We start from the raw sequence: 13,960 nt of genomic DNA on the forward strand, positions 1-13,960 counted from the left end.
GCCAAATTACAGCACAATGTCCATCATTTATTGTACTGAAATTACAACATGCAGCAGGGCCAGCAGTGATTGCTATACATGGCCCTCTGAATTCATGAACATATTATTTAGGTCTTTCTTTTATTTCCCCCAGGCTGCCAGACTTTTAACTAGCATTTGAAATAATGTTGCATGTCCAAAATGGGATTGCTAAACGGGCATAAAGTGTGGACGATGTCAGCAGCCTCCTTTTTTCTGTCTGTCTGTGGAGTGGCTCTCTGGGCTAAAGCTGTAGGCCCTGATGTCTCACATCATGCAGCAGAACAGTGAGAAATAAGACACAAGTGATGGTGATGTGCCCTGACTTCTTTTTATGACGCACCTGGGATTTAGAGCTCCCATGGGTTTGTTCTAAAGACACATTTCATTCAAAACACTCAGAGAGTCTAGTCATGTTCCACTGTCTGCACTGGGAAGTCACTTTTTCTGTTTTCATGAATATCAAGGTACAACTTTGAACAACTGGGAATGATGATAGGCTTTTAAATTTGTAATAATTCCTATCAAGACAACCCCCACGCACCAATAATTATCTGATTGTGTGAAGATCAGTGCAGGGCTTGCCTGTTAATTAATACTAGAAAAACCAACTGCAGCTCTTGTTGCACTCAGTAAATATACGAGAAACTGCGGGGCATGGAGTGCATACTGTGGAAAAAAGCATTTAACAAAGTGAAAGTTATTAACTCGTTTTTGCAGTGGTTTTCTGTGGCATCGAGCAATCGCCAAGATTATCCAGTCTAATCACATCCTGTAACCGTGGAACTGTCTCCACTTCCCCTGCAGGACTCTAGGATTTCAAAGTCAAGGTAACGCGGACCAAACTGGATTCTAATTAAAGTTGACATCAGGTGCCTCATGCTCCTTCCCCCCTCCTCCTCAGGCTTTCATCTAAATGATTCATGCCGAGAATACCAGGCCTTTCAAGCCGTTAGGTCCTCACAAAGGAATAACAACTTGATCACACAAAGAAAACATAGACAGATTTACAATGACACTGGCACAGTGTCTGTTCCACTAGCTTATATCAAGTTATATCAAACCAATGCAGAGGCACTCGGCTGACATTTTACATTTTTGCAGGGATGACTTTTTTAAAGTATTCATGCTGGCAAACAAGAGGAAATTAAATCAGAGGCGTAAAAATGTTTTTCCAGCAGAATCACGTTGTGTTGTGGTGACACATACGACAGAATGCTCGGTTTCCAGGTGTGCTTATGTGAGTAGGGTGCAACCTGCTACATGACTGTCTGGAAATGAACGTGACAAGTGTTGGCCATATGTTGCACGCTGGAACACCGTCATTATGGCAGAGGATCAGTTCTAGCAATTCAGTGTCACTCTGGGTAGAGCAGCAGCTAAATGGCTAAAAGAAACATAAAATTGAATCCTTCTCTAAAATTGCAGAAGATACAGGTAGGCTAAATAATTGCTCAATAGAGAGATGAATAGTTGGAGCCCCCACCCCCACTCATACACCCTTATAAGTGGGAAGAGGATTTATCTTTGTGAGAGAAAACCTGCCTTGAATTAAAGATGAGCTTCCCTTGCCTTTTGTCAGGCTATTGTGAACACCACAGCATATAGTACACAATAACTACAGGTATGCAAAAATAGGTTTAGTATAATGGTTTAGCTTTGTGGGGAAGCTGAACAGACTTACCATGACTTGGAACTGCCTGCAGGCTGAGTAAGAGTGTTGTGTGCTCTTATTATTTATGTTGGATTTGGGCTGGTGGTTTAGTTTCTAATGTCTGAGCCTTGAAAATGAAAACTGTTGTGCCTTTGGGAGATATTGGAAAGACTTCTCATGTCAACAGTGAAATGAGTTAGAATCCCCCATTCACAGTGTTGGTCCTCAAACTGATATATATATATAATTTTTTTTTTATTCAGGAATAATAGTGCGCTCATATCTGCGTATCTGAAGATTTCTGTGTTTTGCATGTTTCAAAGCAGACAGTGACATAATGTGACCGTCATCCGTTGAGACAAAGGACGTGAAATGAGCAGCGACCAACTCGTCTCCGATCCTTCTCCCTGACTGCGGTGTCTTGCTGTGGGTTATTTTCCTCCCCAGCACCCTGGCCTCACCCTTATTCTTGACTTTAATGGAGAGTGACAGTAAATCACAATTACCCATACAAAACACTTTAAAAATAGTTTTTAAAATTAGGCTGTCGTGATATGAAAGCTGAACACATGGTCCTTGCTCAAGTGTGTTTTCAGTGGGGACATCATATGTCGACAGTTCAGACAGGGGATAAAGGCGCTCATTACACAGTTACACTTTTGTCCTTGTTTGCCCCTAAAATGACGATAAGATGCAAGTAAAGGGAAAAAAACTTCATTTTCTGACTCAAGCAAATATACAATGACACTATGTTTTGTTCTCTTATTATTCTAATTGTGTCTCTAAAAGAACACTTCAGACATTTTAGAAATGTGACGGCCCGCCGCCTTGGCCAGGGCCTGCTACATGGCCCTGCCCGTCCCTCTCTGTTGCCTTGCAGGTTCCTGGTAGGCTGAGTTAATTAGAGCAACCGGGAGCACCTGCTCAGTCTCCTTGGAGCATTTAAGCAGTTGCTTACTCTCTTCCTTCACTCAGCACCATGTTATTTGTTTTCTTGGCATCAGGCTTGTTACTTTAGGTTTACGCTACAAATTGACATTCACTTTACACTGAAACACTGCTGACACACTGACAATGCTGACTAACACATCTTATAAAGTTAATAATGGTTTTTGCTTTGTCTGGTTAATAAATTGGTAAACCATGATTAAAGCACTGTTTCTCACATTTATGTAAAGAGCTGGACTATGACAGAAATACACTTATTTGCTTTCTTAGATATCAACCTTAATAAATGTATTAGTGGAAGTAGTATTTAAGTATTACATTTTTCTATTATTTAAATATCTATTATCTAGTATCTAATAAATACTTAAATAAATACTAGAAAAGGCCATTGTTAGGTAAGAAAGACAACCATTTACAGCAGTGGTCAATTTAGACCACTATTTGTTCTCACCAGCATATTCCGATAGTCGAAAGGTTTTAGACCCACATTAAGTTATTTGGTGTTCCTTAATTGGTCTTAGTGTGAACTCTTGTCCATCCCTCTGTCTTAGACCTGCGATAAACTGTTGGCCTGTCAATGGTGTACCCTGCGAGTCACCCTGGGACAGCCAGGATAAACTTTTACTCCCTGTCACCCTGAACTGGATAAGGAGTTAAGGAGATGGAAAGATTTTTGAGAAACAAAATTTGACTGGCAACTTGTAATTGAGTCTTATTATCACTTGGGTTCAAGCAATGACAAAGTGAAATCCAGTAGATGATTTTTCCACCTTCCTTCTCAGAAATAAAACCTGTAAATAAGAAAGTTATACCCCCAACACAGTGCATCAGCATCACCAGTGTAATTCTCTATTCTCACTATGGGTGCATAACAGTCTATACTGCAACATGCAGCCAAGAGGCTTAAAGGCCTATACATCACACACAGCTGATAACATCAATTGTGTCCAATTAATGTTTGTTCATTAAAGTGTAATTGTTCAGCTGTCTGTTTTAATTAAGCACGAATATAATCTCTTTTGGAGATAGTATGTCTGCATAACGACACAGCAAATAGATGGAAGCTTCGAGCTGTGACCAGACTACATTGAGACCATTGCTTTAAGTCGCCTTTACTGTATAGCTGTCTCTTATTAAAGAAGGCTAATTCAGTTTACACACACACAAACACACACACTCTGCAGTTATACACAGAGAATGAGAAGTGTGTTTACATTTTTTATTATAACTGTCAACTCTAGATGAGGTGAAAGTTGTTAAAGGGGAATAGAACAGTGTTTCCATTATGTTTTTCATGAGCCCCAGGACAGTTTATTTTCTATTAGTGAACATGAACTACTGTCCCCAACAGACAGCCACAAGAGAGGAAATGTTCCCCGTCACATATCATCCGGAAACTCCCATCATATAAGCTGTCAGAAACGTGTTATTTGTGAGTCTGGTTTGAATTGTGAGAATCAAGTGTAAAGAAATGTTCGAGCTTTCTCTTACTCCTTTGGAATAACATCTCAAAAGTGAGGTTACTTTTCCCCCTCATCTTGTGGATCTTTAATCCTCTCATCTGTTATAATTTTCTGATTATTTGCCTCAGCTTTTAGGGCATTTATTTCGTGTGTGCAGCTACTCCCATCTAAGAGTGCAGATCCTATAACACCCGCCTTAATTAACTCATTTGGCTGCTTTCATTTTTATTTTGGGGGGGATGTGATTCTTGTTTAGATGGCAGGTGCCGAGAGAGCTTCGACTTAATTTGTGAAAAAGCATAGCAATAAAGTGACTGACTTTACTTTACTTATTCAGATAAGAGGTAATCAAGCAGCGCTGAAATTTCCTAAGACCCTGTGTGAGTGTGTGTATGAATCACAGTTTATCTGAGACACATCTGAAAGTTACCTAATGAATGTCACACCAGCTCCTTTGAAAATATATCAGAGAAAATAAAGCTGTGAGTGCTACTGGTATTTTAGGAATATAGGCAGAAATTTGAGGATGTGTGCTGTCACCGTTGACATAAAACCCCCTGGGGTATAAAGTACTGTTACCTACTTCAAACTTTTTTTACACTAAGTTAGTTCCTGTTGAAATTTTTAAAAACCAAATCTCTTACTTCACAAAATATGACCAAACAGTACGTGACAAAACATTATGTTACAATGTAAACTCATGACAGTTCAATCCTGTATTTTTTCTGAAAAAGTACAGATGTAGGGATTCCCAGCAGATGTGTCTTTTTTTCCATTTTAATTCCTGGTCATTCTAAATATTTATTCACAAACAGTTCAAGAACAGTTTGGGAATTATGGAACTTTAAAAATACAATGTTATTTTAAATTCAAAAAGTACAATGTGGTTCAATGAGCAAGAACATTGAAAAGACTCCCGTGGGACTCAACCAGCTCCTTGGTTTAACTTCCAGTGATCTTTCTGTGAGTAAACTTCATTTTCAGTTCAAGCCTGAGGAGTTAAATCAGTCACTGAGAAGCATCTTTAACAAGATAGCGTTCACAATCCATATTTCTGAAGGGTTTGAGAGTAAATAAATATTTTTTGGTTTATTCCCAGAGTTTGCATCACTGAGAGAAGCGTCGGCTGTCAAAATTGAACAAAATCAAGAGTGACAAATTATTAAAAACTGTTGTGACTGCAATGATAATTTCTGTTTCTAATGCCTGAGGTAGTAGCTTCTGATTGCATATATTGTCAGTCTGACACTCCAAAACCCCCATGATACTGTGTTTACTACCACAGAATGTTTGGAGTTTTTGAGTTATACGTGCAGCTAAATTAAACAAATAAATATTGCAGATCACTGTAGGACTCTTTTGTATATCTTGAACAAATGCACTAAATCCCAACACGACTGTATAGTATATTCATTCAGTATAGCCATATATAACAGTTGTACAATGGATTGCATTACATTTTAAATGGTTTCTGTTATTGCACCTATAGTTTTTATACAAAAACAGTGCAAATGTTAAAGCACCATCACCCTACTTTGTCCTAACTATGTCAGACAAGTTTACAAGGTCTGCAGTTTTGTAATACTGCTGTCAGAATGGTTAAAAACTAGCCAGTGAACCTACAAAATACTCAAAAGCATATCACATTTAGAGTGATTTAGAAGAAGGGTTTTGTGTCACAAAGAAATCTAAATCTCAAAATCAGAAGAATCTCAAAACGTCCCATCAGGCACATTTAAGTGCAAGCTCATGAAAAAAGAACAATTTGAGAAAGAAAGAAAGGTGGTATTCCCTAAATACCTCGATGAGATCAACATAAACATGGCATATGGAGCTCTGTATGCGACATTCATTGCTTAAGATGTATGCATATAATAATCTACATCTGGAAAGCATTGCAAAGGCCCTATGTTTCTATTCTCACTGCTATCCTCTGAATTATTTTCTTAACTATAAAAACAATTTCCAGGAAAAGAAGAAACACAAAGGAGATGAACTTTTGAACTACAGAGTCCATGAGATACTACTGTCATCTAAAACCAGTAAAAAACATCCAGCGTGATTGAATACTGTATCGCTACATGATCTTAGATTTACATATTGCATCCCGTAAAATGAATTCACAGCACTGCAAGAGTTAAGGAAGAATTAAACCTGAACGCTTACAAAATAGCCAACGTGTAAACACTTGATTCAGACCTTTCAGTGAAGACTCTTGTCACTACTAAAACAATAACATGTAAAATATAAATCATGCATAAACGTCTTATGTTGAGTTCAGCTGCTTTCAACTTGCAGCGGTTGTTATGCATGCAAGTCTAATGCTGGAAGTTGGAATGATTTGCAGCTACTGTATTTTTGTTTTTATTTTCATTTTTTTTGGTCCCTTCATTTCAAAGGTAAATTGCAAAGTATCTGCCTGAACTCAAGAGATAAAAGAGAGGCAATCGAGGTGGGTCCAGAAGGAATATTATTTATATAAAGAGGACAAGTGATGAAGTGGTAATAAAGGTAAACATTGTGTTGTGTTAGTGGCTACGATTTGCTTCAAGGCAGAGAACTGTCAGTGTTTCCCATCATTACTATAAGCATAGTCCCCTCCACAGGAGCACAAACAGAAACAAAAAAAAGCATGATGTAAAGACTCTCAGCAGTGAAGAAGTACCTCTTCTCTTTTCTCTCCCCTTTCTCCCCATGATTAGCATTTCAAACAGTCCTTGTTTTGCATCAGAGCTTCATGCTTGTGTGCATGCCATCACAGCCTTGCAGGTGGTGGCCCGTCCAACCAGTGGAGTCAAAAAGCAGCCTTTGTGTATGCATAGTCATGTGTGTGTGTGTGTGTGTGTTCGTGCCGTGTTTGAGAGAGTGCTTCTTTGTGGAAAGGGAGCGGACCTCTTATGAAACTCAGAGTAAGTTAAGAGACAGGGTTGTCTACAAATGCTATATAATAATAAATTTCTCAGAATTTGTTGGCTTCTGCTTTGAGAGAGTCACAGGCCACTGACTGGATTCACATTCTGCCTCCTGAAAATCCACAAAATCTCTTTTTAAGTGTCTGCCAGCAGACCCATCCAAACTTTGATTGAGTGCATCACAATGTGCCCAGAATATCAAGCGCAAAACACAATGATAGACTTTTGCAAAAGCTGTTCATTTGGATTGGAAAAGGTGCTGCATCATTTTATCCCAGGTCAATTGCTAATAGATTCTCTACGCCATGGCATTAACACAAACCAAAATTGTTCCAAGACAAAGCAAATTAAAATGATGATTTTCTGCAAAGCTGAGCCATATCTAATTAAATCTATATTGTTCTGTGCTCCATCTGACGGGGCATTCACTATCCTCACGGTGTAATGTTATTTAAGTTGACCGAGGCAGACCAGTATGGGCTTGCACTGATTAGCTGGAGCTTCTGTCTTGCTACCGTGTCACCTGAAAATGAAACATAAATGAAAGAAAATTACATTTTGATTTTTCTCCATCACAATGATTTCAGTACATCTGAAAAGCAAATTAAATACTGTCAAATTTGTTCTAGTTTCAATCTATCCCTCGTTAAACTCCGCTCATTACCCCAATCATAGCTGAGTATCTGTAATGGCTTGTGAGGGATTGAATTTCTCCAAATTCTAAGAAAGCGTGTGGTGCTGCGATAAGAGAAATACTCTCTATCTCAAGAATTTGCAAACAGCTGTCAATGATGATGTAAAATTATGTTAAGTGCGCATAATTTCAATTTACTGCTTACTAAGCTATTAAGCATCCATTAGATGCAGAGAAGTGAATGAGTGAACAAGGAAGCAAATTCATTAGCGTACACTACATATTGCTGATAAAAATCTGTTTGAGACAGCTGTTAATTTCCACAGCAAAATCCACAGTGCTAAACCAGAAGTGAGCAGTGTGTTTTTATTTACTGTCTAAAGTAAAGCAGCCAGTAAAGTGTTTTAAACTGTATGCCCGATCTGTGAGCAAAAGGCTCAAAAAGCTCAGTGACAGTAACAAATGCAGGGGTTAGCAAAAAGGACAAAAGTATGTGCTTTTGTTCTATTCTGTTGGGAGTATAATCTGATGATCACATGACTTCTGTAGACAATGATCACTTTCTATATGCTGCATGTGTTCACTTTCCCTGTCTCACTATAAAATATTCTCTACTATGAATCATTTATAGAATACAGCTGATCAAAAAGGCAACTTCTGAGAATGTGCATTTTAATTATTTATTTATTTATTTGAATACAGTGGGGTTTCCTTTGGTCGTCAGATTTAATTACATGGGTTTTACTGCTTTGGTATTAGTTCACAGCTTATTTCATGTTTGTCCTCTTGGCCCCATCATTCACCAGATTATAGAATTAGGGTTTCTGAGCCCACTGTGCCTGGTGCAAGCAAAGGGGTTGATATGGGCACTGGGAGCAGTGATTATGCTTGATTCTGGAATCTTTGAGCATCAAAGGAGTGCTTACTAAAATAAAGCTTTATGATGAGCATTCACAAGTTTGTCAGACCCTGTTTGCATGAAAGTGAACAGTGAAAATGGAGAAGATTTTTTTGTGCGACTGTATTTAAGCATCTATAAATACCATGTATGAAATTAAAGTCACTATGTGTTATTTCTTTTGTAGGGCTGCTTCCACTGTGACTCTGGGTGCACCCACACTAATCTATTTTCATTTTAAAATATGTAATTTTTACAACCGCTAGGGCTCATGTCCGAACTGGTTCATTCTCTACAGAGCTGTAAATGTAGAATTTGGGAAATAATACAGAATCAGTCCGGCTGCCTTCTTTTCAAACGCTGAAGACTAGCATGGCTGGATGACTGAGAACATAGATAGACATTACAGACTCAGTTTTAGTTTGTAAATTCCAGAACTATGAATAGTCCTAAACTGGCAGAAACAATATTATAGATGTACACTTACTGAGTGGGTTTTTACATCACAAAATTAAGTCAAAATATTACAGTTAGCCCAAAATAATAGGATTTCATCCTTCATATGTTGGTTCTCCCGCAACACTAAATTGGATAAGCAGAAGAAGATGAATGGATGGATGGATGGATGGATGGATGGATGGATGGATGGATGGATGGATGGATGGATGGATGGATGGATGGATGGATGGATGGATCTTTCCTGGCTTGGTATGGCTTCCACTAAAGATGGACTAATTTTCCATTACCATATTAGGTTTGCAACAACTTTCTGTAACATTTTCATTATTGTTGGACTGATTTCATTATCAGTCAAAGCAACTTTTTGCCATTGCTTTTTCCTCTGAATCCTCTGCTTCCTGTTTACACCAGCAAAATACATATCCAGTATGTATATAACTAATCAGTGTGATACAAGTATGCATGCATTAAGTGAAATTGATTTTGTACTAAAATATTGATTTGGGTGAATAATGTTTAAAACATTGTTTTAAGATGAAAAAGTTATTGTGTCGATGTAACCTCAGACTATTGCAGGCCCTCTGCTCACCTTTGTGGTCTTCACTTTATTTCCAGAGATGCATGACCAGCCAGTGAGGTCAGGGAGGACTCTGCACTCCTCCCCCTGCAGACACGGCTCCATTTTACACCACCATTTCTGTCGCACAATAGAGGCTGGAGGGGGAGACGAACACAGCAAAAGGTCACTTTATAGACAAAAGGACTTCAAAAAAGGTCTTGTTTGGAAAAAGCATCTCAGTCAAATGTCACACTCTTATGATTCTTAAATGCCTCAGTATTAGTGGACTCCAGTGAAACTAACTCTACTCTGACCTGTAATACATGCATGTCATGAGGAAATATTTCAGTTTAAGAGAGCTGAAAGAGGGTCCTAGTAATATTACCTTCAACACAAGAGGGCAGAGCCCTTGTTGTCCCTGCTACCTGTCCTGGGAAGCAGGAGCACTTGACCGTTTGAGAGCGTTCTTCAATTTTGTTCTTGTTGCAGCAGCGATGAGCAGCAACCACTTCACAAGTCCCTGTCCTCTCCTGTGATGACCCTGAGAAAGAAATTTTGAAGGGAATGATACCAATCTTCTACGCTGAGTTTTGCGTGCAGGTTGCGGCAGCCTGGCTGATTTTAATCTTTTAAAAATGACAGAATTATAGGCAATCACTTCTAGGCTTAATGACATCTGAGATCTAATCTTTTGTTACAGTTAGAAAACAGTTTAGTTCTTATTGATTAAACCTAATTTTGCTGTTTTTGAAGCTACAGCACCACCAAGTGGAGGAAATGCACCAGCACTCATGCACCAGGCAGGGGGATGGGGTTTCAAATGCTGCAAACATATTAGCAGCAATTATCATTATGTTCAGTAAGCTAATTTCATGTTTCACATTATCAGAAATTAGCATAATAAAGAACACGAGCAGAAATTTCAAAGCAGCATCTGCATCTCTGCACAGAAATCTGCATAAAGGAATGCTGCTTTTAGGGATTATCACTGATGAGTCATTCTGCTGCACTTAAAACTGAACTTCCAGTTTAAGGGGTGCTAGAGAGCAGGAGAAACAAGCCTACAAAAAAGGCATGAATATTGCTAATTTTGAACAAAGGTGTCAGGCTGGCTCCATGGTCAACAATACCTGCAGGATTTGGAAATTCATAATTAAACGGTGTTTTAAATCAGACTACAATTAAAGCACTCATGCCAAATGCAAAATTATTCAAAACATAGAGATGGGTTTAGGGCTTAACATTGCAGTTGTTTGTGAGTGTATTTTCTTAAGTAGAAATTCATATACTTCACTGAAATGTATCCATTTTCTTCTGTACTGGACTTCTACTCCATAGCATTTCAGTCACAAATATGCCCTTTTTATTCAGCTGCATTTGTCTGACAGCTAGAGGTCAATAGTTACTTCTTTGTTACATCATATTGAATAACACTGTATAAGCTTAAAAATTAGATTCAAGTAGTGCTTCCCAATCATTTCTTCATTTGAGCCCTCACAAAAACAGTTTCTATGTGGCAGTTCAACTGTATAATTGTCTGCTTGTACCTGGTCAGATCCATGATCTGCTATCATAAAAAAAGACTAATTGTAATCTTTGTTTACATGACTATTAATGTTATAGCATAATCTTAAAATTAAATTAAATCTAATATGTTTCACAAACCACACATTTGACCACTTAGAGGGGGTCTGACCTCTAGGTTGGAAATTGGTCAAACTACAGTAGGCTGATATGGTTTAACGAATTCATAACCTCAGGAGGGAATGTTCTACAGAATCACTACTTTAGAACTCTGAAGACATACTATGAAGCTCTGTATGACATGAAAACATATTTACATCTAAAAAAAATAAAATAAAATAGCAAAAATGTTTCTCTGGATCTCGTTGCAAAAGCTTAGCCTAGTCCCAGTCTCTACACTCACAGACTCACAGGCTTTGATGCACCTTCCTGCTCAGACCGTGAGAGGTTTAGAACTGTCCCAATTTGAAATCATCAAGTAGATGGGAGCTCTCTCCTATCAGACATTTGGATCCCTTTATGCAAACTTTCCACAAGTCTGCATTTCCGCAGATTTTGAACTACCAATAGTCCAACGTGTTGGGATGTTATACCCTAACATTACAAACAACAACAACAACAACAACAAAAGACTGTAAATAGGCATTAAAAACATATACCATATAAGACTTACTTTATTTGTTTGTAATACTTTAACTTCAATTTTTCCCAATTATGCTTGTGTTAAGAGCAGAGCAAGAACTGCCTTTTCTTCTTTCTAAACGGTAAAGACTGGAAGATGTTCAAATCAGGCAGTTACTCTCTATGGCTGTTTTTGTGATGAAGAAAATAAGAATGTGAAATAGCAAGTCCCACTCACAACAGTATGAAATATTATTGTATTTGAGCATGTGCAGCCTCCAATTCCTTACCAGATGACAACAATTAAGTCTGTGAGGGTTTAGCACTCATGCCTTAGGGTGGCACTGGGCCTTTAACTGTCTACCAGACCAACACAATAGTGACCAAAAAGCCATAATGAGTTCCTCTGGGGGTGCCAATGGTCTGGTTGGGTCTTACCTGTCTTTCCTCGGGAGCTTTGGTTGCCACTGGACACAAGCTGGATGCAGAGGCTCATTATACACAAAAGGAGGAGACCCCAGTGTAATGCTTGTGTCCTTATGTTCATCTTCATCTTCAAGTGTCTGCACAAAAAAAATATTCATGCAAACTTTAAGAGACAATTTTCATTAAACAAATTCAAAATACAATATTAAACTCTTTTGATATATCCAGATCATAGAATCTATTTGCTCGATTATGACTCTGACATCACCAAGCTAAGCCAAGGCAAATCAAAGAAATGCCAACAAAAGCCTGATGAGAGGCAGATGAGAGTAGGTCCTTGCACTCATTTCTGAGATTATCCTTTCAGCTGTGAACGGCTCTGTGTGCAAAGCTAAACACTTCCTCCAAAACAAGCTGTATTCCACATGAGGCACAGAAAAAAATAAAGTGGGACATGGACTTTTATGTCAAATTACAGCAATAAATTATACAGAGCAATGTGGCATCAAGCAATGCATCATTGCGCTAGATGGCTTGAGGCATTTTCATTCATCACTAAACCCCCTCATATAAAGTTTAAGGCTCCAATTATAGCCATTATAGCATGATTTTCATCATTGATTTAACTGTGGATTACTTTCTTAATTCATTTGTCAAGTAGACAGTTTAAAATGTTCTACAGAAAATGTGTGGGAAAAGTAAACACTACAATACCGGCAATCAGTTTTAGTTTAGTGAGGGAAATTTCCCTTTTTTCCATTTAAGTCGTGTCTTTTAATGCATCATTTCTGAAAACAAACAAACAAACAAACGAATATCTATATATTCATACACTCAACTTGTTTTTTCTTCCTGTTAGTATTTGAACCAACACTGCTAGTGATGCGATCTCACATAAACGATCTACATCAGTTTTGCTTCTGGAATTTGAATTTTTCTTGATGGATAAATTCTTAATTCACCTACTTACTTGTGCTCAGGTTACTGATGTGTATAATGAACCGCTGCTGAAGTCATCATCAGTGTCGGTGTTAAAAGCAAGCGCATCACATCGGTTCAGCGAGGTTGGTAAAGTTCGCTGCAAATGTTACTCTCCACTTTCTGAAGAGGCACGAATCAGAGCGAGAAAAGGGAAGAAGAAGGGGGGGAGCCTGCAGCTGATATAGATTACAGTCAACACACCGGCTAAGTGAAAAGCTGCACCTTCACACATCATCTGCTCTCCCCGGAGTTACACTGTACCTTTCAGCCAGGATGCGATGTGAGAGATGTGTTGCTCTGTGAACACAGCGGGACAAGCCTGTCAGCTATTCCCGTCAGGAAAATTAAATCTTAATCAAGACACAAGCCATCTGTCTCCCGAGCAATATGTGGCCACTTTCATTAGCGCCATAAGAAGCTTAAAGTGAGTATCGACATCCTGTCACACAGTGAACGGAGAGGATAAACTGCATCTGAGGAGGGCAGAATCCTGTTTTTGTTTTATTCGTTTCCACCTTTTTTTGTCTTTTAACTAGAAAAAAAACTGTCAAATATATTATCAGGATATTATCTTCTTAGGTTTGAAGAATATTCTTAATTAATAGGTTGCAAAGGGTAAAACATCCCACAATATATATTTATACAGTCTTTCCACGATGTTACAATGTAAACCGAGATTTTTAAAAAAAAACGGGATAGTGATTAAGATAAGAATAACGATTAAGTGGAGCAGCTATCAGTTTGTGTTTATATCAACACCATAATGAGTTTTACGGTATATGACTGTTCCTTTTTGTCGCGCAATCATTGATTTGCAAATGTTAGCCTATTGCCAGGCTATTAGTACTGCTAATAGTAGCCAA

The 13,960-nt window shown here is 38.3% G+C and overlaps 1 protein-coding gene across 1 annotated transcript; it reads right to left on the minus strand.

Moving 5' to 3' along the window:
* Positions 1–7,256: 7,256 nt before the first annotated feature.
* On the minus strand, positions 7,257–13,539 carry LOC146684625 (chemokine-like protein TAFA-4). Its single transcript, XM_085443555.1, has 5 exons — positions 13,087–13,539; positions 12,129–12,253; positions 9,931–10,086; positions 9,576–9,700; positions 7,257–7,518 (listed from the first exon to the last, which is right to left on the minus strand). The coding sequence occupies exons 2-5, from the start codon at positions 12,241–12,243 to the stop codon at positions 7,507–7,509; spliced, it is 408 nt and encodes a 135-aa protein (XP_085299681.1). The 5' UTR covers positions 12,244–12,253; positions 13,087–13,539; the 3' UTR covers positions 7,257–7,506.
* Positions 13,540–13,960: the final 421 nt, after the last annotated feature.

Source organism: Copadichromis virginalis, linkage group LG20 (assembly GCF_057382275.1).
Source record: "Copadichromis virginalis isolate Kocher_CV1m ecotype Utaka linkage group LG20, C_Virginalis_male_GT1.1, whole genome shotgun sequence".
In the NCBI taxonomy this organism is placed as follows: domain Eukaryota; kingdom Metazoa; phylum Chordata; class Actinopteri; order Cichliformes; family Cichlidae; genus Copadichromis; species Copadichromis virginalis.